Source organism: Ahaetulla prasina, chromosome 1 (genome assembly GCF_028640845.1).
Source record: "Ahaetulla prasina isolate Xishuangbanna chromosome 1, ASM2864084v1, whole genome shotgun sequence".
In the NCBI taxonomy this organism is placed as follows: domain Eukaryota; kingdom Metazoa; phylum Chordata; class Lepidosauria; order Squamata; family Colubridae; genus Ahaetulla; species Ahaetulla prasina.
This window is the reverse complement of record NC_080539.1, coordinates 103,202,292-103,228,607: the sequence shown is the minus strand read 5'-3', so window position 1 is coordinate 103,228,607 and position 26,316 is coordinate 103,202,292. Positions and strand designations below refer to the sequence as shown.

The 26,316-nt window shown below is 37.1% G+C and overlaps 1 protein-coding gene across 3 annotated transcripts in view; it reads left to right on the top strand.

Moving 5' to 3' along the window:
* Window positions 1–2,394: 2,394 nt before the first annotated feature.
* TNFAIP3 (TNF alpha induced protein 3) overlaps window positions 2,395–26,316 on the top strand; it is a 51,006-nt gene continuing 27,084 nt past the window's right edge. The window contains exons 1-9 of one of the 3 annotated variants that reach the window (XM_058170942.1): window positions 2,395–2,712; window positions 9,043–9,355; window positions 12,343–12,533; window positions 13,982–14,129; window positions 15,015–15,185; window positions 15,469–15,649; window positions 16,837–17,757; window positions 18,434–18,663; window positions 19,319–19,456. In XM_058170942.1, the coding sequence (XP_058026925.1) occupies window positions 9,058–9,355; window positions 12,343–12,533; window positions 13,982–14,129; window positions 15,015–15,185; window positions 15,469–15,649; window positions 16,837–17,757; window positions 18,434–18,572 (2,049 nt within the window). In that variant the 5' untranslated portion in view covers window positions 2,395–2,712; window positions 9,043–9,057 and the 3' untranslated portion in view covers window positions 18,573–18,663; window positions 19,319–19,456. Of the gene's footprint in view, window positions 2,713–9,042; window positions 9,356–12,342; window positions 12,534–13,981; window positions 14,130–15,014; window positions 15,186–15,468; window positions 15,650–16,836; window positions 17,758–18,433; window positions 18,664–19,318; window positions 21,382–26,316 lie in introns of those variants that run through there. The other 2 variants (XM_058170938.1, XM_058170929.1) reach the window with 2 other exon arrangements.

The following is a 26,316-nucleotide window of genomic DNA, read 5'->3' as shown; positions in this document are numbered from 1 at the left end:
AAAATGGAGGGGCGTCTAATACGGGGGGGGGGGCAAGAGGAGAACCGCGGTTGCAAAACTGCCAATACCTTATCTCTGCAAACTAGCCTCATGAGCGAAACTTCCAATTGCAGAGATAAGTTAACAGGTTTCCTCCAATCATGAGCCTTATATAACTGACATCAGTTGATGCTACGGAAAGCGTGTAGCCAGTGCCCAGATGTGACTGGGAGCTGTAATGTCAGAGCCTTCTGAGCCCTTAAAAATGTCAGAAAATACCTGTACCAGTAAGTGAATGTCTTACTCTGCAAAATAAATGTCTATTTAATGTTTAAAATATTGATTTCTGAATTTTGGGTAAGAAAATGGGGGTATTCTATACATGGGGGTGTCTTATAGACAGAAAAATACAGTAACTAGCACCCTTGGGTGTATTTCTTGTCTGGACTACCTCACAAAGCTGACAGATAAACTATTGAATTACATTTTTATTCTCTCCTATTAATGGACTGGAGCACCGATTAGATCATGGTGCTTTCAGACCTCCAAATAAAAGTGAAAACAGAAGGAAGAAGTGAAGATAGGCTGGCTATTAGCTGTTTTTTAAAGTTTGGGGAAGCAGAGAGATGGAAGTGGGTAGAAGGTTCTTAAACCATTTCCCTACTAGCAATTTAGCTATCTTTGTTCCTTTATCGTCTGTCATCAAAAATGCACAGAGGTGTGTAATAAAGTATTTTGAAAATGTTATCACTCTTTAATGTTAATGATCATATACTGGATATTCATTTAACAGGTCTCCCACAAATCCTTGCTTTGGGTACAGTGTTTATATTCTACTACAACCTTTTTCCTTCTGAATTTAATTTATATTAACATATGAAACCACAAAGTAAAAAAAGAATGCACCTGTATGGATACTGAATATAATGGCATTTTTATCCAGTAAATTCATATGTGGACTATTGATTTCATGCGAGTCTGCAGCCTATTAGTCTCAGAATACAGTAAAAGATTTTATTGCCAAGAAGCTATGTGATAGAGTTCAAGGAAGTTTAATAGTTATGCAGAATACAAGATGCGAAGGGTGTTGCTTTTACCATCACATCAATACTCCATGACCAAGCAGGTCACATTTTTTCCGATTGTATTTTCAATATAAGCAGAAATCCTTAACTTATATTCTCAGCACTTCATGACTTGCAGCATTTTTAGAAACAGTAGGTCACCCGGTCCACCCCTTGATGTCTTTCAGATCATGTGAGATTATGCCTCTGATAGATCATCTTTAGTCATTTCTGAGGATAATCAGTGGGAAGCTAAGTAGCATCTGCTCACCCCACTCATTATGATGCTAGAGTTCAGAAACAGAGTAGCATTGCCTCTTCCACTTCAACTGGAAAATTAAGTACTTGCCTTTCTAATCGAAGTGAATATATATAACTCAGGACTGAACTGTGGAATCTTTGGTGCTTTCTGATGTGTATGCATGATGCTATGAAGCTGTGTAATAAAATATCAGCAAGCAAAGAATTAACCACCGAGGACACCAAGCACTCCATACTTGCCTTTTGCCCAATTACTAAATATAATTAGGTGCAGTTGTATAAATACCATTTTAATTGAAAGCATGTAGCTTAAAATCAAGCAACCACTGCTTTTTTGCACTTTAATAACAGATTCATGCAGCAGGCTTTTGAATCGTAGACCCACAGTAGTATCTACCCTTCTCTCTCCCTTTTCATATTCCAATGAAGTAAACATAGTAAAACAACGAAAGAATAGAACAGAAAAGAATAGAATAGAATCTGGAAGGGACCTTGGAGGTCTTCTAGTCCAGCCCCCTGCTCAAGGAGAACCTATACCATTTCAGACAAGTGAGTGACTAGTCTCTTCCTAAAAACCTCCAGTGATGGAGACCCCATGATTTCTGTTGTTTTAACGACATATCCCATCTTCTTTGAGATCAATGCAGCTGCTGGAAATAGCTGGGGTCCTCAACCTACGCCCTCTGGGATTTTCCTAAGGCATATGGTTCGTGTGAATGCTATTCCGGGTCACTAAAACATAAAAGTGAGGAGGGGGGAAAGGAAAACGGCTCCCCCCCTCCGCTTAGAAATCAATTAAACACGCCTTTCAAATAAAAGAGAAGGGGGGCAAAGGCAGTCCGTGAGTCATCTGGGAGAAACCCAGCCGGAGAGGCCGAGAGAAAAAAAAAAGGTTTATCCAGGTCAGACCGGCTGTGGATGACGACAATCCAGGAACATCACGTGCCGGTCTGCTCATGCGCCGCGTCTTTCGCGTCTCCAGCGCCCCCTGGAGACTCCCGAGCCGCATCGCGCCCAGCCGCTCCGGCTCTTTCAAGCAGCTGTTGTTCCTGCCCAGGCAGGGGTGTCACCTCGGAAAATCCCTTGGCGGCCGATGTGGAAATCCCCACTATGGAACTTTGAGAGGGGGGGGGAGGGAGGAGAGATGTGGCGTTTTCCTCCTTACTAAACGGAAGGAAAAACAGATAGTCCGGGTCCGACCGACCCAGAATCTCTTTGCAACTCTTGGCAAGCGCGGTGGCAGAGAGCAAGAGGAGGAGCCGAGTGGTTGAGCCAGGGGAGCCATCACCCTAAAGCGCTCAAAGGACGGGATTGGGATTCATGGCTCCCCTAGTTGCATCGCCCAACGCCTGACTCGTTTATATTGAGGAGGATTAGATTGCAGGGATCTTTCTTCCGAGCAATCCGGGTAAGTTCTGTGTCCGGTTCCGATTCTGCGGAGCAGCTGATTCGAGCAGATGGTCGGAGAGGAAAAGGGGGATGGTTGGCTCCAGCTTGGGAGCTGCACAATAGTGCAAGAAGGGAGTTGGCTGGTCTGGTGTTGGGAGATGCACCCCTCCTGGCTGCTTTTCTACCAATTTGGGTTGGTGGTGGAGAGAAGGGGTCGCTTTGGAATGCAATGAAATTTAGCATTATGGGGCAGTCCTTAAGTAGAAACGAAGAAGCGGTTTCCCTCCGTTCTTTATTACTTAATGCAGAAGTGTTTGGATTTGGAAAAAAAAAAGCTATGAAGATGATCAAAGGATGTCCTTATCTTTTGTGTACATCAGAGTTGCAGGGTGTATTGTGATCCTTGTTCCTTATTTCATTCAGCTCTTGGAGGTCTCTGAATAGTGTTAAGTAGCTGTGCAGAGTTGCCTTGTTGAATGGGCGGTTTTTCAAATAAATAAACTACTCACAACACAAATCCCAGTGAATTCAAGCCAATTTTCTTCCAAGAAATAAAAATTCAGCCTAATGTAATAATTACATAGTTAGGGAATTGAACTATAAAGAAGGCTAGACGAGGCTTGCTAAAGACAGGTGCTTACTCTGTTGTATTTATATTATAGAAAAATATAAATATAGTTGATGCACTTTCCTCCCCACTTAAAAATATCTGTGTTATCACACTAGTTCTTCTAATTTTGCTTTAATGGAAACATATCCATAAAGCAATGACATATTCAAAGTGGATTGCTCTTTGGCCTAGGCAACACAAAACTTACAGGCCGAGAGAAACTTTCATTAGTTTATAGATAATAAGAGTTGGATTTAGTACTGAAAATAACTTGGGGTTGAACTCTGGTACAAATACATTTTTGCAGCAAGAACTACAAATGTACAAGTTATACTTGTTTGTTCTATAAAGTTACATAAGAGTATGACAGCTCCTAGTGGTTATGAAACAAGTATTCTCTATTTTTAATAGAATGCATTTTTTAAAGAATGCATATTATATGTGGATATTACAAGGTGTAATACAATATGCAGGTATATCTTTTTAATGATAATTATACTATTATAATTAATAGTATAATAGTATATAACTATTAATATACTATTATAATAGTATACTATAGTATATATAGTATACTATTATTATACTATATTATATTATATTACAAAAATGGATAAATGTGTCACTGTTGCAAAAAAATAAAAGAATAACATATAATCCTACTTATAGGAAAGGAAGCCCCATTGGAGTGAAGGGATTCTATTAATTAGTTAAAACCTTTCAAAAGGTTTTATAGTGAGGCATCTCCAAATTTTAGCTGAAATTCAGATTCCTTAACAGTGATTGTTAACTCTTTGTATAATTATTTATTTAGGATAATTTGCTTCCAGAGACAGAGCAGCCAATATAATACTCATTTTATGCAAAGTTGGTCAAGTTACATTGACACAAATAAAGAATTTTTCTCTTTTCCCTGAATAATAGTAATACAATAATAAATATTAAAAATTGCCTAATGCCAATTTAGCTGCTTAAGGTTGCTTATGCATTCTGCCTAATAACTGCTAATGAGACTGTAGAAGTTTTATGAATAAGTCTTCAAACTATGGATATACAGGCCAATACACCCCACAGAACTAAAACAGTTTTAGTTGCATGTCTGGGTTTGAAGTACAGTCTGTAATATTTACCGTAATTAGATTTGGAAAAAAACTTTTTAGGGAAATAGCTGGGTTATCTTTATTATTGTCAGATCAGATAACAGAATTATGATCTATGGAACATAGGTAATTTCCTTATAACTAGTTAAGTAATTTTATATATGTACTTTTGACAGGGATCTTGCCCACCCCTACCTGGAAATTTCAAAGATTGAAATATCATCTAGGTCTATTAAAACTGAACTACAAAAATTCCAGGTAACCAGTAAATAGTGGCAAAGAGATACAGAAATGTAATTTGCTCAAATATTTGCAGCCAGGTATGGTTAGCCCTAGCATCCCAATTCCTAAGAGTACCTCATCTTAGCAGGTTATGTTTGGTGGCCATTTTAGCAATAGATATTTTCTAGTTTAATTCCCATATATGAGAGACAGGAATTAAATCTTAGAAACAAACCTAAAAGTTGGCCAGGGAGAAAATTATAGAGAAACTTCTTATTTATCTATAAACACTTTTTGGTGCCGCTTTTCTACAAACTGCAGTCCTAAGCCTTTTACCTGGAAATAAGTCTCAATAACTTCACAGAAAATTGTAGATATGTATATGTCAGGGAAAGATAATCAAATATTTACTGTTTAAAAGGAGAGCCTCATCATACAGCTGCCTAGGGATGGCAACTGATAACATAGACAGTAGAATCAAGAATTTATAGTGAGAACTTTAACTGTAGGCAGTTGAGACAGTCAAATAAATGCACTTTATTTACTCATTCAGTTTTTTACCAGCAATAATCAGGAAACTCAACAGGTTGAAGTTTGAGAATAGTTTCCAAAATGTGGAATAGAATTGACTGATAGGAGTTGAAAAGGTCAAAATTGTGGTCATAGACTTTGGTAAAAGTACTAGAAACCTAGAAGCTTATATGTAAGTGCCAAGTAATGTGACCAAATCATAGTCACTTCTATTTAGTTTCATCAGTCTATTTTTAAATCATACCTTGGTCAGTCACTTCCTTTTAAAATAAAATTCATTGAGTTTTTTGGAACTAACTTCTTAGTGGACATGAAGAGGTTTATGACGTATTCTGATTTGATTCCCGTTTTTATTTTCATCCAGATTAAGCTGCTGCCAGTCTTGGACAAATGGCCCAATTTACTATAATCTTCCTTTATGCATAACTACAATTACTAGATATTAAAAGCTAGAATTCTCTTGTGCTATTTAAAGGTAAAGATAAACGTTACCCATGTCCAATTGATTCTGACTCTAAGGGGTATTGCTCACCTCCGTTTCTTAGCCGAGGAAGCCAACATTGTCTGAAGGCACTTCAGTGGTCATGTTGCTAGCATGACTATACACTGAGGCATACAGAACACTGTTATCTTCCCACCAAAGTAATACCTATTTATCTACTCGCATTGACATGCTTTCAAACTGCTGTGTGGAAGGAGATGGGACAAGTAATGGGAACACACTCCATCAAGCAGCATTTGGGTCTCAAACTCAGGCTGTCAGCTTTCCAACTGACAAGCTCAGTGTGTATAATAGCTTAATATGAATATCAAGATTGACATTTATATCATACTTTAAGCCCACCTGTAGTGGCCAGTCAAGAAGTTGAAATCCCTTAGTTTAGTCTTTCCCAGTTGTGTACTTTCCTGGTTTGACTAGATTTCCCACCATCTCCATCCACCAAAATCCTGTTCCATCCTGACAAGGTATGATGAAAATTTTAATCTTGGCACATTTGGTGGATTCCAGATTGTCAGAAACAATATGCTTCTATTTTTCACTTTGCTAAGTATTAAAAATTTGATAGCCATTATTTTTTAAAAGGTTGTTTTAATTTTTTTACCACATAAAATGTCAAATTTAAAATTATGTCAATGGAGATTCTCAGTCATCCAGGTCATGGTTGTCTCAAAGGTGGGTTTGTTTGTTTTTTCCAAAAGCAATTGGACTATGTTTTTTTCCTTTGTGGAAGAATAAAACATCACTTCTCATCCAAGAAACTTCATCAGGTCTGGCTGGATGGTGAGGAGGATGGAAGGATGCTTTGAGACAACCATGAGCTGGATGACAGAATCTCCACTGACATATGGAGGCAATTTTTTTTAGTTTTTTTTAATTGTTGGTGAGATTTCTGCAGTCAAGAGAAAGGAAAACAAAAGCAGGCATCATCCAGGATAAAATCTTTCTTAGGGTGAAATTGCATATACATTTATATTGCTAAATAAATAAAACGTATTGAAATTACTAGGATTAAATATAAGTAGGATGGTTGGAAAACTCAAGATGTACAGTGTGCTTAATCACATAACATTGCATTGAAGGGAACTGCTGATAACAGTTCAGGAATGTGAATTAGCTTTACAATTGAATTTAACTAATTGGATAGTTTATTATTATGTAATATTGGAAAGAACCAGTTAAAGGCCTAAGCATACGTTTCTTATTTAGGTAATCATTGTTATTCATATCAACTTTCCCATTGACTCAAAACCATCTTCCACTATTATGTACTTGTGAGAGCTGTCAGATGGGAACTGTCTATATGCCCTTGTTAACTTTAGAATTGAAAACGTATTTGTTTTAGGTACTATAATTCTTATAATTCTAGATGTCTTAATATGCATGCGATTATGGAAAAAATGATCTTGTTAGAAGGAGGAAAATCACTACTACATATTCTACTGATCAGTGATGTCTTTTCTTCTTCATACATTTTAGACTTTGTCCTATTAATAGTTCTATAAAATAAATACTAAAACACAATTAAATTGTGTGATTTCTGCATAATTAAGCATTTATTTCCATCAATGCTTTAAATAGATTTTATAAAAACATTTTTAATTATCATTCTAGTGTAATTAAGAATGAAATCCAGATTTTGTCTTATTTTGGTAAATGAAATGAATAGAATTGGATTCTGTGGGTCTACTCTAATGAAAATATATCTGGTTTTCATCTTGAGTGCTTAGCTGCAGTGCTTTCTATATAAAATCATAACCTGGTATCATTAAAACTTTTTTATATATCTCAAGTTTTCTGTTGATCCAGTAACTGTTTTGTTTTCAATTCCTATAGAGATATTGTTTACAATATCCTATAGAGATATTGTTTGTTAGCTGTAAACAGTTTCCGTTATAAAATATTTTCTTGTATAAGACATGCATATTTAAACAAATTATTTCTTCTATACCATTCAGGATCAGTAATCTTTTGATGCTTATTAGTTTTAGGATAAATAATGGCCTCTTCACTGTTGCTTAGAATGTCTGTTTTTTATTTGATTTTGTTAATGATGAGAGCTAACTTTGCATGTAAAAAACACACATTTTTTACCAGAAGATCCTGGGAATCTTTAAATACCTAAAGTATAGGTCACTGAGTTTTTAAGCTTCATGCAATCAGCATTAAAATAGCAATTCGGTCTTGAAACTAAGGAGGAAAATCCTAGAGAAAAACTTGTTGTAAATACTTCCTTTTAGGGACAGATTTTTCCAGATTTTTCCAGATTTTTAGTGTTGCTGAACAGAGCAAATGTGAGACCACTGATTTCAATGAAATATCAGTTTTTAATAATCTGTGGAAAAGTAGTCTTTCTTTTAAGATGGTGACCTAGAATACAGGTAATCCTGAACGTACGACCACAGTTTAGCCCAATATTTATGTTGCTAGGTGAGAAATTTGTTAAGTGAGTTTTGTCCCATTTTACGACTTTTCTTGTCACATTTGTTAAGTGAATCGCTGAAGTTGTTAAATTAGTAATACGGTTGTTAAGTGAATCTGGCTTCCCCATTGACTTTGCTTTTCAGAAGGTCACAAAAGGTGATCACATGACCCTGGGACACTGCAACCATCATAAATACGAACCAGTTGTCAAGCATCCAAATGTAAATCACGTGACCATGGGGATTCTGCCAGGGTCATAAGTGTGATAGATGGTCATGTCACTTTTTTCAGTGCCATTTTAATTTCAAATGGCCACTAAATGAACTGTTGTAGGTTAGGACTACCTGTATTCTTTAAAGTTGTTCTGGTTATTCAAATAGTGCACAGTAGTACCCATGCCAGGGGCAAAGCAAAGCTGGCTGAGGAATTCTGGGAGTTGAAATCCACAAGTCTTAAAGTTGCCAAGTTTGGAGACTCCTGACCCATGCCATCCTAATAATGATGTCTAGTGTTTTAGACTGCAGTATATAATTAAAGATGGGCAATTCAAGCTATGCCATGTGCTACTTTAAAAAAAATCCCCAAGGTCACCAGACCATGTGAGGGAGAATGTGGAATGGAAAAAAATATATGGTAGGGGGGGATTCTAAACTAAAAGGAAATTCATTGTCATCAGAAAGATTTACAGCTGAATAATTATGGCTCTTCAGTTCTGCTGTGTTAGGTATACTCAACGGTAGTATCTCTAGAATTGACATTATCTAAGGATATCCCTTAGGTACAAATTTCTTTTCCCACAGCAAGTAAGTGTTTGCTTAAAATTCATGATAAACCACATGAAGATGCAAATATTTAAATGTGACCTACAGTAGTGCTTGTTACATGACTGCATTAGAAAGGACATTTAGGACATATTTTGTGAGGTAAAGCAATCCATGAATAACTAGTGTTGTTTTCTTGTAGGTTTCTTCTTACAGAATGGCTGGATCACAGATCATTCCTCAAGCTTTATATTTGAGCAACATGCTGAAAGCTGTGAAGATAAGAGAATTGATGTCTGAAGACCTTGTCAAATACAACAATGGAATTATCCAGCATTTTAAAACTATGCATAGATACACCATAGAGATGTTCAGGATGTGTCATTTTTGCCCGTCTTTTCAGAAGCTTCTTCAAAAATCTCTAATTGACCAAGCAACCCAAAACTCACTGGAACGCCAAAAGAAGTTAAACTGGTGTCGAGAAGTTAAAAAACTTATGCCACTGAAGACTAATGGTAAGTCAGGTTCATTGTATAATGAAATTGTTCTGGCAGTGTAAAAGTAGCGGGTAGTATTTTCAATTCTGTTCCTTCCCAAATGTCACTATTCATATGGTTGATGCAATGCATCTGAAGGGTACCAGGTGAGTCAGTAGTGGCTAACTGATACCATTTACTATAATTATTCCAACACCTTGAATGAGCCCTGTTTAAATGAAAGTACCGTACATTTAAAATATACATAAATGAGCTGTTTTCTCCTCTTCTTTTTAAAATTAAAATGCAAATTAAAATTAAAAGGCTCCTAAGAATAAGTTATATTAATTTCTTAGAAATCCAGTATTATGCTCAAAATCATAGGTTTGTTAGAGCCACAGGTACCCTGAGTTTCTCCATAATCATGGCAAATATAGGCAAAAGGCATTTGAATGCTAATTTACAATAGTTTCTTCCATTATTGTTCATGGTGCAACCCAGAGCTGTTCAGATTTAACAAAGAGGTGAATTAATTGAAACCAATTTATCTGTGGGCAAAAATATTGGACAATGCCTTCTGTGAAGTAATACAAATTTCAAATCAATGTTTTGTCAGAAAGCTTCATTGGTGTTCTCATATCTTTCTAAGTTTCAGTATTTCCAGTATAATCTCTCTAAACTTTAGCTGTATGTCCAATTAAGTGGCTGAAACATTACATAGGAAGTGGTTTGAACTAGACAGTATTTGAAAGATATATGCGTAAATAAATACATGAAAAGAATATTTGTATTTTTCTCACCTAGCTTCATGTTTAGATTTTCCTAAAATGTCCATAATCACCATTTTTGTCCCAAATTCCCAATTTTTGTCCCAAAATTATCTTGCTGTTGTTGACTTATCCAGCTCTACAGTATAGTCTTACTTAAGAGAATCAGAGCCCTTTGTGGGACTGTGAAGTTTTATAAAATGAATTGGGTCACTTGTTATTAATACTGTGTGTTGTGATGAATTTAGAAAAAGAAATTTTAAAAGGTTCATTTTTAGCTAGAACTGGGAGATTCATCTCAGACGAAGGCAACTCTCTTTTCATTGGCTACCCTATTCCAGTATAGAAATCTTTCTGTCACTTATCTACATTCCTCCAGGTTTCTACATTGAAAGTTTTATTCAAGGAGTTGTGCATTGCTATCTCTGTAGGCGTGGTGTCAAAATAGCTAAGATGGAGGCCATGATACTGTCCTGTTGAATGTATACGCAACACTGACGCACATAAAAAGGGCGGAGTTTGGAGTGTGACATTATGTCTACAATTTTGCCTGCTTTGGCCTAACTCCCTCTTCCATGGATACTGCTGCCCTATAGTCACACTGTTCTTAGCTCCTATGCTTTCAGTTGACTCTCCAAGGGGCCTCCTTCTCAACTAATGCCTTCAGTCAGTCTGTTAGGCAAAACTGGTCCTTTTGGTTGGAGAAGTGAAACTTGTAGTCCATGTTTGGAGAGCATTAACCTCGGGATGCCTATCATGGGCATTTTTCTGACCATTGGCAGAAAATGATGCTACACATCAGAAGCAAAACATATTGGGCATAGTTCAGTGTTTCTGGAATGGGGAATATTGAGAATGCAGGTGATAGGGGAATCAGAAAATATCTGAGGACTCCGAGCAGCTGAAGGATTCTATAAGGGCATGAACATTTATTTTCTTCCCTGTGGAGATCATGACAGGATTTGTAAAAGTGGTTTTTGCACCTTCAGTATAACCATAAGTTGTCATTCTTACAGGACTATATGCGTTTTTATTGCATTATTCATTTTGAGAACAAGAAAATAAATGCACCTACAGTGGTAGTAAAGTTAGTTTTAATAAATGGAGTGCAAATATTAAATGCAGTCATAGAAATGGGGGTGCTGCTACAAATACCTCACACACGTTTGGTAATCTAAAAGACAATGACTGAAGGAAAGCATGTCATTTTAAAAGATTCCAAGATCTACTAACTAGTAATTTCGCTTCTCTAATGAATAGGCATTCCAGCATAACCTAACCACACCCACTTGGAAAGTCCAGTGTGTACTTCACAGTTCAAATGTCTGTACATCAGAACAAGAAGTACAATAGCTGTTACTCAATTGCTAGTCAAATATCTTAACACTGGGGAATTCCAAATGTTGCTTAGGGAATTTTGGACCGGTAGTTCTCAATAAAGAACTGAAAACAAGCATACACAGGGAAAAAACTTCTTATCTTTGCTCTAGATTTTGCACAGGGAATTTTTTTAAAGGATGTTATAATAATTGTCCTACCTCTATGCCATATTTTTCTGCTTTGCAGAGCCAGAAGCCTGTAAATCAGCATTTCATGTCATTCGTTATTCTTTTTTTTCCCTACTCTTGTATTTAAATCCTTTTATATAGTTACTGAAAAAAGCTTACTACACTACTAAAAATGCCTTCCGTGAATTACCCTAAATTGAACAAGCAGGGAAAGGGGGGGGTGGGAAAGACTAGGTTCTTGAAAAAGCTGAGATGTTAGTTTATTTACTATTGAACATATTACTTTAAAAATGGTTTTATAAACCTTCCTCTTATTACCTAATCTACAATATGAAGAAATACAAAATGACACTGAGGATTTTTTACAGCATAGTTGTATAAATTAGCAAAATAAGCAGTCATTAAAAAGTACCCCAAAATTAATTTTCAAATCTTGATAAAGACATATGAAACAAGGAGATGTAATATTTTAAAATACTTGGAAAGCTATGCTTGCATCAGCATCTAAATACACTTTTGCCTGATAATGCAGATTAATAGCTGCATTATAACTGCCTGCCTGCCCCACCATGTGAGCTTATCAACCAGGATTCTGTGTACATCAAAGCAAGGGATCTGTTACAGTTTGCTGCATGTTACAGCATCCCATTAGAGTCCCTTGTTCAATATTATCATTACTTATATATTGATATACTTTCATTTATATTTTGTAATGTATATTGGAATGTCTTAATTGTTTATTTTCCAACAGGAGATGGAAATTGTCTCATGCACGCTGCTTCCCAGTATATGTGGGGTGTCCAAGATGTTGACCTGCTTCTGAGAAAAACATTGTTTAGTGTACTTAAAGAAGCCGATACACGCAATTTTAAATTGCGCTGGCAGCGAGAAACACTTAAATCACAGGAATTTGTGGCAACAGGACTCTGCTATGATACCAGGGTAAGGTAATCCAGTTTATGTAAGAGAAGAATGTTTCAAATCTTGATATCCTCGGGTTGTGATTCCTTGTGGTAATTACACATGATGGGACACAATTAAGAAAGTAAAATTGCGGAGCCATCCACCAGTTAAAACAACTTAATCCTATAACTTTACTGGATTGCTCAATTCATTAACAAAGAGTTTCACTATTATGGAATTTCCAGACTAAGTAACCTCCCCCAATTTGGGTTATTTCCATGGACCACCCACATCTTACAAAGTTGGCGTTTGTCTGTTTTTTTCTATTATGGAGAAATACACCAGTACTGCAGTAGTAAAAATGAAAACAATTATGGTTTTTTTTTAAATTCCTGCCTCTTGGGAATATGCAGTATTGTCATACCTCTTCCATCACAGAGTCAGATTGCTGATGGTTATCCATATAAATCTTCCTAAGAATATCTAACCATTTTCTTTCCTTTATCATTAGTTTGCCTAACTAGAAGCAGTAGCTGAGCTGTCCCATCCTCCCCTAGCAGACAGAATGATGTTCAGTCCTGAATTGGCATCCTTATAAGTAGTCACTAATCTGATCATTTGTTTCACTGGAAATTAATGTAGAAATGCCAAGTGCTATTTTTTTCTATGATGGGCTCTGAAAGGAGTAGTCCTAGATGTTTTTTAAAAAATATTTTGCTAATTAGGTCCCTTTCCTGATTGCTGAAATACCCTGATCCAAGCAACAGGAGAATATCATGCCTCTACTCAACTCTTGCCCAGATTGTTGTGAGCTGGTATCCTTATGATGCATGACACATTTCTTGACCATCATGTTATGCTGGTCCATAGGATAGCTGCAGGGGTAGAGTAGACCCATTCATCCTGTTGGGACATGCGTATAATATAAAATAAGGTAGTATGTAAGAACACTATTAAAAACCATATTTAGAACTAATTTCCAGAAAAATGATTGGGAATGAGAGTGTGGCTCAGGCTGCTAATGCAGTCTGTTATTAACAGCAGCTGCCTGCAATTACTGCAGGTTCTAGTCCCACCAGGCCCAAGGTTGACTCAGCCTTCCATCCTTTATAAGGTAGGTAAAATGAGGACCCAGATTGTTGGGGGTCAATAAGTTGACTTTGTATATAAATATACAAATAGAATGAAGACTATTGCTAACATAGTGTAAGCCGCCCTGAGTCTTCGGAAAAGGGCGGGATATAAATATAAATAAATAATAAATAAATAAATAAATAATAAAAATGACCACTTGATTAGTTCTGATTATAAATAAAGAATGATTGCCCCCCTCAATAATGCATTTATCAATACTTCAATCTTTCAACATGACGTGCTATAAAATACATTGATTTGTAGCAGAAGAAAAGTATTTAACTGTATTTCTGGTGTGTGAGGGCTTCAGCATTGCATGATGATTCCTGATGCATCTTATTTTTCTACATTAGAACTGGGATGATGAATGGGACAATCTTATTAAAATGGCATCTGCAGAAACATCAGTTGCCCACAGAGGCCTTCAGTATACCTGTCTGGAAGAAATCCATATATTTGTCCTTGCCAACGTCTTAAGGCGCCCCATCATAGTTGTTGCAGGTAAGAATTGATGGACATAATAAAAGAATTGATGGACATAATAGCAATACTTCTAAGATCTCATATTATGTGCTCACACTTGTGTATATATGTTATCATTCCTCCACGTAATAATTGTCTAAGAAGGACAAGTGGTATTTCATAATTTGACCCCAAACTTTCCCTCTTTCCCAATAGTCATCCATTAAGGGATCAACAGCAATTCTTCCCTCGGTCCCATATTCATTCATTGTGCCATTGTAATTTGGTACAATGTGCAATCAACGTTTTAGAGTAGAGTTGCCAGAGGTGGCTTGCAGGCTTCTTTTTACAACTTTTGGAATCCCCTTTGATGATTAAAAATCTGTTAAATATAATATGTAGAAGGTTAAATTGTTGAAGAAATATAGGATATGAAATTTACTTATGGATAGATGTTACTATAATTCAAATAAGGATGTAATTTAAGATAGAGATATATAGAATTAGAATTTTTGTAAATATATTTGTTATGGCAGAGATACCAATACGGAAAAGCTGTCATTAGTGTTAATTTTTTGCTATGTTTTTTTCTTTGTTTGTTTTTCTTTTTGTTGTGTTTTTTGTATTGTGTGTTTTATATGTTGGAAATTCAATAAATATTTTTTAAAAAACAACCAGCATGGCTTCCCACAGAAAACATTTGAATTATTATATATCTGTTCTAAACTAGGCATTAAAAATCAACCAAATCCTCCACCTACCCAGCCTTTTACAATATTACTTTATTCACTTTCCAGCCTTCATTTCCCAAAATCAGCTGATGTTAAGTTGTTGTCACACTGAGTTGTTTATGTACTGATGAATCTTTAGAACTTAAAATAGAGGAGCCTAATATTAACTCAACCTCTTTATCTTTTCTTATAGATAAAATGCTCAGAAGTTTGCAGTCAGGTTCCAGCTTTTCCCCTTTGAACGTTGGTGGAATTTATCTGCCTCTCCATTGGTCAGCAGACGATTGTTATCGATATCCTATCATTCTTGCTTACGACAGTATGCACTTCACTCCTTTGGTTGTTCTGAAGGATAGCGGGCCAGGTATGCATTTGAATACCAGACTATATTGTGCTTCCATTTTCCTGTTCCAAGCTGACAGCCCCAAACCTATTTTGAATTGTTACAGTCACTTTAGACAGGTTATTTGCCTGGTTTAGAATTCCCGTTATTTTTCATCAAATGCTTATACCTGACTAATGCAATTACTAGACTTTTGTTTACATCGGATGAAGATTGCCAAACGTGATCTGTGAGTGACTTCTGTTGCATTGTGCTCTTCTCTACCCTATTTGATTCATTCACTTTTTCTTATTTCTTTCTGTAGAAATCAAGGCAGTTCCTTTAGCCAGTTGTGAAAGAGGAAGATTCGAAGACTTGAAAGTGCATTTTTTAACTGACGCTGAAGAAAGAGAGAAAGAAAAACTGATAAGAGACTATCTTATGGTGATAGAAATTCCTGTACAAGGATGGGATCCAGGGACAACACATCTCATTAATGCTGCAAAGTTAGTATAAGTCTTGTCTTCTTCCAGCATCATTATTTGATAATATTTTTTTAAAATATTGTTAAACACTCTCTTGCAAGATGTACAATGTTAACATTAAGCAAAATATACATGTTAGTTCAGGAAGATAAAAAAAATAGTTAACATAGATCCTGTTCCTGTAGATTATTTTTTTAACGGTATCGTCTACAGAAGAATTTTTTTTAAAGGCAAATCAACTGGTCCACAAGCAGATTAAAAGCTTTAATTTGTATTTAATCCTTGGAGAGCAGTTAAGAGTTCCATGAAAAGCATGTCCATATGCCCTCCAAAGAATATTGTATACGGCGTCTTTCAAAACGCCCACCAGTAAGATAGATAATAGCAATTTAAAGTGACCTGCATGTTGATTAAAACTTGTCCAGAGTCCATTGTGTGCTGCAACATCTTTACAACTACATATTTGCTTCAGTGGAGTAGATCACTCCTGCTCCTTCAACTGTATTAAGTTAAATTTCCTGAATAGTATATTATTGGCCTTGTAGACCAGGCAGAAAAACTGTTGTGATGCGGGCTCAGCTGCCTTTTATCTGATCGTTTCCTTAGCTGTGTCTCTCCCTTATTTCCCAAGGTCATCCCCACATGTTATTACAATTATATTGTATAAAGCTCTGCAGAAATCAAAGCTGAATGTTTCTGTGGAAATAAATAAAGCATAACAAAGGTATCTTGAACCAGAAAAAGGGGGGCATAATTGGTATTCCAGCTAAGCTAGTCTTCCAACTACTCTCTTTTGCTGTAATATTTAGAATTATTTTCAGAAAACACTACATTGTGATGAGAAGCCACATTGTTTAATAGGGAAGAAATCTAATTGGAATGAGAAGTGGAGCCCATAAGCCACCTGGACCTTACAACTTGATCCATGATGTAATTAGGAAGGAATGTTCTTAAAGTGCTAAAAGAGTCATTAAAAGTCATTATCAACTCTTTCTGCAAGTATGCATGAAACTTCCCCCGTAATTTCATCTTTTTTTAAAAAAAATCTGCTTCCTTCTGTAACATATTATTAGTGTAGATTTTCAGTTGTAATGCTATACTTGATTATATAAACCACAATTCTCCCAACTTTCCTCCCAGCTTGTGTAAGACCATTGTCTTTTCTCCCTCCAGTGATATTAATTCCTTCTTCCTTTGCTTTTTTCAAGGTTGGATGAAGGTAACTTGCCCAGAGAGATTAATCTGGTGGAAGATTACTTTCAGCTGGTGCAACATGAGTACAAGAGGTGGAAAGAAAACAGTGAATTTATTGGGAAGGAAACGGGTGCGAGGAATGGGCTGGAGTTGCAGTTATCTCAGCTATCGCTTATGGAGGCAAAATGTGAAACTCCCAACTGCCCTTTCTACATGTCTGTGAATACACAGCCATTCTGCCATGAGTGCTCCGAACAGAGACAAAAGGCAAATTTGGTAAAGAGGCAACACTTCTGGTCAGGCTCAGAGAAGCCGCGAGTAAATAGGTCCAGTTACTCAAAGGATGAACGCCACCATCTTCCTGCCTGGACTTCTGAAAACTCCAGCACAGAACCTCGTTCTGCGCCTCCCACAGCGCCAAGTCTTTTTCTATACAGCGAAACAACTGCCATGAAATGCAAGACCCCAGGCTGCCCTTTTACACTGAATGTACAATATAACGGGCTTTGTGAACGTTGCTACAACTGTACAGGGGTCAACCCTTGCAATATTCCAAGCGACCCACAGCATTCAAATTGTGTGACTTGCACATCCTGCCTTAAGGACACCAACAGAACCTTCAATGGGATGTGTAGCACTTGCTTCAAACGGACTAGAGACCATTCCTCAAACGCCGGCTCCGGCACTATGCCTTCAACCCATCAGAGGTCCAGTTCTGATCCTATTCCTATGCCACAAAGTTTTTTGCAGCATTCCTGTCATACGGCAACCAACAGCAATAAGATGGAAGCGCCGCCATATTTTCAGCCCCCAAGAACAGAGCCAAGGACGAGAAACAGTAAATGCAGGAAGCCTGGCTGTAATTTTTTTGGGACTCTCCAGAATGAAGGCTTTTGTACCCTGTGTTACTTTGAATATCAAGAAAATAGAGGCAAGTAAGAGAATATCATTTGATTCTATCTTCCTCTTCCTTAATGAGTTGGGAGGGACTAAATTTTGAATTTGCAAGAGAACACCCAATGCAAACGGGGTATAACAAAATAGCCTTTCAACTAAAATCAGGTGTAGTACGTAGCTGTGAAACCGGTTGTATTGTGCACATGCAGCCACAGTTGAATTTGCTCAGCTTGCATTAGTCATTTACCATAATGATAATTGGAGTGCTGTTTTCAAATTTTGCTGAGATACACAGAAGAACCTTAACTACATCTGCTTATTTTTGTTACTGGGGAACTTTAGATTTTCATATTATTTCCTGATTTGGAAAATCATCTGGAATTGAAATTCATAGCAATTGTAAGTTTAGTAGATATAAATAGAATATTTTACAGTATAGTAAAAGTAGAAAGTTGATTCCTGTATTTCCTCATGTATCTCATTGCCAAAAAAAAAAAAAATGTCACCAGCTTCTTAAACAATTACCAAAAAGGCCCAGGGGTTTTTTAAAAACAGGCTTATATGTCCTAAATTATATGCCTCAGCTTTTCTTCTGAATACATAACAGAGTTGTAGAATGAGGGAGGTAAAACAGATAACTTGGCCCTTTTATCATTCTCTCCTCAGAGTTTACATTAGAGTGATTGTTTTTCTCCTGTTCTCCTTTTATTATAGAGGCTCCCCTGCTTCATCAGCGAAGGTCTCCTGTGACTTCTCCTGTTTTGGAGCATCCTGGAATCTCAGCCGCTGTCTATCAGAATACTGTTTCCTGCCCGGGTCGAGAATGTGGCACAATAGGGAGCACCATGCTTGAGGGATACTGCCAGAAATGTTTTATTGAAGCACAGAGCAAGCGGCTCCATGAAGCCAGAAGAACTGAAAACAAAATAGTGAGACAATCAGAGGTCAGCACACAAATGCAACTCATTCTTCCCAATGTAATCTTATACCTATCTTCCCAGACAGTTTATATGATTCCCAAAGAATCAGCAAAATATTGCCTTCTACTGAATTTACGTGTTCATTGTAGAGGATTCTGGAAGATGGTGTAATATGATAAATGTTTGCCCACTTGTTGCAAAGAAGGAAGAAAGCTTTCTGCTTTTGTTTATTAGCAAAAATATTGCTTGATAGAGGTTTCTTTCCATAATGGGTCATTTTGATATTACAACATCCCAGTAGTCAGTAGATTGATGGGGATTAGATCATAATAACATGGGTAAGGAAGTAGTTGTTTGCAATGGGAGGAGAGGGAAGCTGATGTTTACCACAACTAGGAAATTCGTGTTTTACATTAGCCATATGCCGAGTTAATCTGTTTCACGTGCCGGCAGTTGTTCGGTCATTCTCCATGTTGTAGTCGTTAACTATTTTCAAGGAAATCAAGTGTATTTCTTTCTTTTTTAAAGAAATGATTAAAAAATATTCAGCTTCCACATAAATTTTGTTAAGTACTCTTATATTCATGGTAGTTAATGACGTCTAATGTAAATGCAGCAGGTTTATTGAAAGAGGGTCCTTAACTGCTTTCCATTTAAAAGATGCTTTTAATGTTTACAGCAAACGGGACAACATCCAGATTTACAGCAGAAAACTGCACGCTCTCAAAAACGCAAATGTGCTAAAGTTTCGTGTAGAAATAATTTAGCTTCCCGGAGTGCAGAAGTATGTCAAGAGTGCTTGCGTGTCAGCCAGCGGAGACAGTCTGGAATACCTCAGGTTGAACCTCCAACCGATGAACTTCCCAAACAGCGTTGCCGAGCCCCTGCCTGTGATCACTATGGTAATAACAAGTGTAATGGCTATTGCAACGAGTGCTATCAGTTCAAACAAATATATGGATAGCAAATGCCTTTTTTTTTAAAAAGGAATGGTGCTAAGTTCAAAACACTTAATTGTCTTGCTATCCACCTGATCTTCAGACTTGTGAAAAAGGTGACTTTGGAGGGAAAACAATAAGCTGATTTCTTTTGTGCATATGTAGATACACACGTGTATGTATGTATATGTAAATGCAGAACTACCCAGGTCCAGAACATTAGTCCTGGGATAGTAAAGGAGGTTGCTTCCAGCACGGATGGTGAATGGCAAGACATTTTATACTTGACTACAAAACCCCTTTTCTTCAAAATATTTTGGATTATGTTTGTTATTGAATATATACTTGTATGAGAAAAATAGATAATGCTGCTCTTTGCATGCTTTTCTGCTCTTGCATTCTGTCTAAATTGTGAGCATTCTGAGTGTAATGAAACCAGGCCAAAATTTGAAATGAACAATTTTCTACAACAGTCATCAAAATTGTGTGTGTGTGTGATTGCTCTGAAAATGCTGATACAGTAGAGCTAAGATTGAACAAAATATTAGGAAGTTGTGGGAGAACTTTTTACCATTTTTGCTTACTTGTCCTTTTTTTAAGTTGTTGGCTGCTGCTACATTTGTTTTATGTAGGGTGTTTTTTTTTTTGGCAGTGTTTCCAAATGAAAGTTTTATGCACATAGAGCGCTATAAACCCATAAAATTTGGCCTTGGAACGCTGACTGATGTTTTTCCATTGATTATTCTGTGGTTTGAATGAGGGTGTAGTTGCTAAACCTCTTGTAATTTAGAATGTGAAATATCATAGGTATTTTTAAGTATAACATTTGAGAAGGGAAAGTGGGGGAGGGATATCATGAAAAAAATAAAGGTTCCTATATATTCATGTATATTGATTGACATGGAAGCATACTGACAAAATTAGAAAGAACCCTACTCTGTGTTTATTGAGAAAAAAAAACAAGTCTTTTTTTACAATACAGTCTTCCTATATTGTAGGTAATATAACAAATCTGCTTTCTCTTAATGTCTGGCCTCTACTAGTTAATCAAAAGTTTGCTTTTTATTGTCAGAATTCTTTTGGAATTTACTAAGAAATAAGGAGGATCTTCTGTGGGTCTCTGTGACCTTACAATTAAGTCTTAACTTCTATGAGGTTCCCAAAGTAGACAGGCTTGTTTTTTGTTTTTGTTTTCCCACATTCACACATCCCTACAATCCTCAATTGTATCTGAATGTTGATATAACTAATAGTGAGGGAGTGTGAGGGGAGGGGGGAAGGCTTTGTGTTGTTTGTGGCCACTCCTGTGAAATCCTACTAATTTCCACAGTATAAATTTGCAATCTTGGGCCATAATCTGCCATATTATTCTGAGTAATCACCATACAAGAACATATTTGGAGCTCTGCTATTGAAATCTTCCATTTTTCCCAAGGTCCTCGTGCATCTCTTGTTTTCTTTCTGAAAATTACAGGGGAGGGAGGGAGGGTGGGAAGTATGTACGCCAACTGCTTGCATTTTGCGTGTGTATGTAATCTCCATTATGAGAAACACGGCTAGTGTCACAGTCCTTCGCTGTTCAAATTTCTGTGTATGATTTTGTGAGCTTTGTAAAATGTGAAGGCGTATTTAAATATTTATGTTATTTCAAAAAATGTAATGTTGGAAATTTGCACATTGCCAATATAATAATTTGCTCTTTATTTCATTCTCCTTTTTTTAAAAAAAAAAATCCTTCTTGTTAATACAGAATGGGAAGACAATAAAGGGAAATCCAGCAGCTGAAATAAATTATTTAAAGATTTGTTTAATTGTACTCTTGTGATTGTTTGAAAACATCCCGGGATGTGTGTGTGTGTGTGTGTGATCAAAGTGAAGAGATATCTATGACATTTCTCTTTCCCTGAACTTCATCACTGTTTCCTTGCCACCCACTTGTTTCCCTACAAATTTCATCCCTCAAGTTTTTTCAGCAGTTCAACTATTAGTTTTTAGGTCCATGGATGCTCTCTCTATACCACTTTATACCATTTCTTAGTAGCTCTGCCTCCCTCGTCTTTGTTCTGTTTTCCCTTCTGAAAAACCTTCCACTCCATTTTTTCCCTCTCCACTATACCTCTTGCTTCCCAGAAAGGGAATTATTTGCTATGGTCTCTGTCAAATTTGGTTGTTTGTCTCCAAATAAAGACTCAGAGATGTCTATGAAGACCAATGACATTCTTTCTTGTAATAAAGAATACCAGTGGATGTTCTGTTGCACCAAAACTTTCTCCTTTTCCTTCAGATTACACTCTTCAGCACAGATAATTAAAAAGGATGTATCCTTCTCTCATCACATATTTTTTAGGGACAACTGTATTTTCCCTAGTCCAGGAGATCTGAATCTATTTTTGTTAGGAACATGGTTCTCCTAATTTTACATTAAATTTTAAAAATCCGTGTCAGGGAATTTCATTTTATATTGTTGTGGTTTTGTGATTCTACATTTCCCAAAGTAACAGTGAGCCTATATGTGCTCTTTCTGCCCAAATTATTACCTTTGTGTTCCTTTTTCAGCACAAGTTTTTTCCTTTTGGACAGAACTCCATTATAAATTTTTATTTACTCCACATCTCCAATCTAAAAGGAAATTCTGTTCAGTATCATCTGATAAATTATCTCAGCTGCTCTCATCATTTTATCTTATTTTCCAGCCTGATTTTTAATTCATATACAAATTAACAATAATGCTATAAAATTTTACTAATTCTATTATTTTTGAGCCTACTCTAATTCTCTGCTTTTCCAGTCTCTTTGGCCTTTTGTAATATGGTTCCGAATCCCTACTTACGCCTGTTGACAGCAGGAAAAGGAAGCAAATGAAGAATTCAATCTGAAAATCATTTTTGACGGCTAACAGTAGCTGATCTGCAAATCAAATTTTTATAATTTGCAAAAGTAAAACCACGACAAAACTTTTATTTGCAGTTATTTCTCTTGACATTTGTTTTCTTGGGGCAAAGGAGGCTTAGGTTGTTAAAAACTAGAGAGCAACAACTAGACTTCTCAAACCAGATATATACAGCACTAGAGGAAACACTAACTTTTTAATTTGTAAATTCAGAAGGGAGAGCACTAGAGCAGGGGTGAAATCCAGCAGGTTCTGACAGGTTCTAGAGAACCGGTAGCAAAAATTTTGAGGAGTTTGGAGAACTGGTAGCAGAAATTTTGAGCAGTTCAGAGAACTGGCAAATACCACCTCTGGCTGGCCCCAGAGTGGGGTGGGAATGGAGATTTAACAATATCCTTCCCCCAAGAGTCGGGAGGGAATGGGGATTTTGCGATATCCTTCCCCTGGAGTGGGGTGGGAATGGAGATTTTGCAGTATCCTTCCCCTGCCACGCCCACCAAGCCACACCCACAGAACCGGTAGTAAAAAAAATTGGATTTCACCAGCGCACTAGAGCATTAGTATTAGGAACAGTTTCATTAGGACAAATATGTTCTCCTTTAGCTTGTATTTCTTAAATTTAGTTTCTGGCAGAATACTATTTTTGTGTCTGCCCACTGCCTTTAATAAGTGTCTTGCACTCCTGAAAACTGGCATGTGGCTAAAAGAAACTGATGTACAAAATTAGAAAGTGACTAAAAGATAACATTTTGCAATAATAATACCAGAACAAATTCTTCCCTCCCTTTTCTTTTTAAAATATTAATAAATGTGGAGTCCTTGGTATTCCCTGAATTTGGTTGGTTGTTCGCAGACTGCTTGCAGATATTGGATGTTGGTTGCAGAAGATCATTGGAGGTTTTGTTTCCTCTTTAGCTTTTTATTATCTTTGTCTTATTTGAATGGTATATAAATGGTTTGTCTCTATGTGTCTATTCTATGTGACTATGTGTCTTTTCATCAATAGACACCCAAATAAGAGGCCCCCAAATAAACAGGGATTAACATCAGATAAACAACCAACCAGAAGACAATATCCTAATCAAGAAACCACAAAGAAGAAAATCTCACCCACACCAACTCTTGCAGGGCAAGCTACTGTATATAAACAGGAAGCAAATCCCATTGTCACTAGCACTGATGATGTTACCTAGTTGGGTTCTGAAACATCCGCAAATTCAAGGCCCAGGGGCCAGATCCGGCCCATGGAGTGCTTAGATCTGGCCTGTGGGGCCGCCCTAGAAACGGTGAAGAACTGGCCCACAGTGCCTCTGCCAGCGAAAATAGAGTTCAGGACGCTCCCGAGACCATTTTAGCTGGCAGAGGGTTGTAGGAAGCTGTCGCAGTGAAAATGGAGCTCGGGAGCCCATTTTCACTGGCAGAATGCTCGGGCCACCACAGGAACCCCCGACACGAGTGACATTGAGCTGCCCCCCAAGGTCAAACACAACCCTGATGTGGCCCTCAAAGAAATTGAGCTTGACACCCCTGTTCTATTGTAATACACATATCTCCGTTTCGGTCAAGCCACTTGTAAACATCACAAAAATGTGATGGGTCTTTGCTATGGCATTTCCTCAGAGACCTAAATCTTGATGATCCCCAACACGACATCTGTTCAATGATCCATGCTTCAATCCAGTGAAACTGAATTCCTAGTTAACAGATATTTTTACAACCACAGGAAGATCCTACAGAAGTACTTTTGTCTAATAATTCCCCGCAAATGGGGAAGGAGTGGGTGTCTTAAGAATAAAAATAGCTACTGAAAGCAAAGGAATGAGCAAGATTTACAAATAAAATCAACAGTTGCCATAAAAGCAGCATGCCAGTTAGTTGCTTGCCTGGTAAATTTCAATTCTGTTTTTATAGTTTCCTTTCATGCCCAGTTATCTCCTCCCATCTCCTCATCTGCATCTAATGTTTCCTCTACTTCCTTTCTCTCTCTCTCTCCCTCCCTTCTTCTATCTCTCTGTCCTTCTCTCCCTCCCTCCGTCCCTTCCTTCCTTCCTTCCTTCCTTCCTTCCTTCCTTCCTTCCTTCCTTCCTTCCTATTAAACAGAGTTGTATGCCACCTGACTTGTAATGATTTCCCCCTTTCTGTGTAGCTATCCCCTCACTCCATCTCCATCCCTTTCTTAACCACATTTTATTTATTTATTTATTTTGCTGTTTCTGCTGGAAAGAAGGTGGGAAATTGTGTGTGTAATTAGGTATACTTCCATGTTTCTGTGGATAATCGTGATTTGAATGTCAAGGAGAATGGCTGTAGAGATAGGTGAGGAACAGTTGATTCTGATCATTTTCTTGGCTGGGCCTTTCTTAGGGTGGGGTATATCTTCTGCCCGGTATCCATGCATGCTTGTACATACACATATAAACATATACTCATGCACACAAGTGTTTTATTCACAAATATATACTGCAAGGGAAGAAGTCCATGATTGCTTTTTACCAAGGTGGGCTTAACATTGGATTTTTAGTATCCAACGTGCTAGATATCTATATATCTATGTCTATTCCTTTTATGGGATGTTTTAAATTCAGAGTCATCTCCTCTGTGGTAAATATGGTACCCAATGCTTTCTACATTCAGGGGTTTTAATTAGACAAGCAGGATTTAAATTCAATTTAAATAGATAAATGAGGGTTCAGTTAGCAACCGGAGCAGCTACCAAGCTCACACTTCCGTTTCAGGGTCATCACCGCTGTTGCATATGTAGTTTAATTATTTACACTATTTGTGTAGTTATTATCAGTTTTGTGGCAAAATGATCTTTGCCTAAAAGCTAAGCTGCTGCTTTAATGTAAGGACACTACATTAATGTCATTGTAAAACTGTTAGATTTAGTAGATCCACAATCAGTGCCAAATACTTGTTGGGAGAACCACAGAAATCATGAGCGGATACTTCATAAGGATAAAAGATGGAAATAGGATATTGGAAAAGCGGAGATACTCCTATAAAGAAGCGCTTTGAAATCTCCCAATTTCTTGTATGCATTTGGTCAATGAAAGATAACTCATACTTTCTTCCTTTATCATAGATACTTTGTAGGAATGTGAACAGATCTGTGTGTGGGGGTGTGTGGTATACAATATATTCTAATAAAGTGCACATAGTCCTTGTTTAGCAACATTTGCAGTTATAACAGAGATGAATAAATGACGTTATGACCAATGGTCACGTTTACGACCTTCGCAGGTCTGTAAAGCAAAGAAAACTGAAATAAGCTTATATGCACAGTTGTGGTTTCGCTTAGTGGCTGCTTCACTTAATGGCTGACCAAATGTTGCCAAATGAGGACTACCTATAGTTGGGGAAAAAACATACTCCTGGCTTGTTTGGAGGGATCTTTACCATGAATGACATAAGAAATATTTTGTAATAGGAGCATCACAGTCATCAGCTTCAGCTTGATTAAGCCTCATTTATCAAGAAATGTATTTATTAAATTTATATTTATAGTATTTATATAGTTATAAGAGCCATGGTGGCACAGTGGTTAGAATGCAGTACTGCAGGCTACTTCTGCTGACTGCCAGCTGACTGCAATTTGGCAGTTCGAATCTCACCAGGCTCAAGGTTGACTCAGCCTTCCATCCTTCCAAGGTGGGTAAAATGTGGACCCAGATTGTTGGAGGCAATAGGCTGACTCTGTAAACTGCTTAGAGAGGGCTGTGAAGTGGTATATAAGTCTAAGTGCTATTGCTATTGCTATAAATACTGCTTCCACTTTACATTCTCAAAGGAACGATGATAAAGCAAAGGCTTTTAGCCCTCCCAGGCAGTAGGCATTCATTTAGAGGT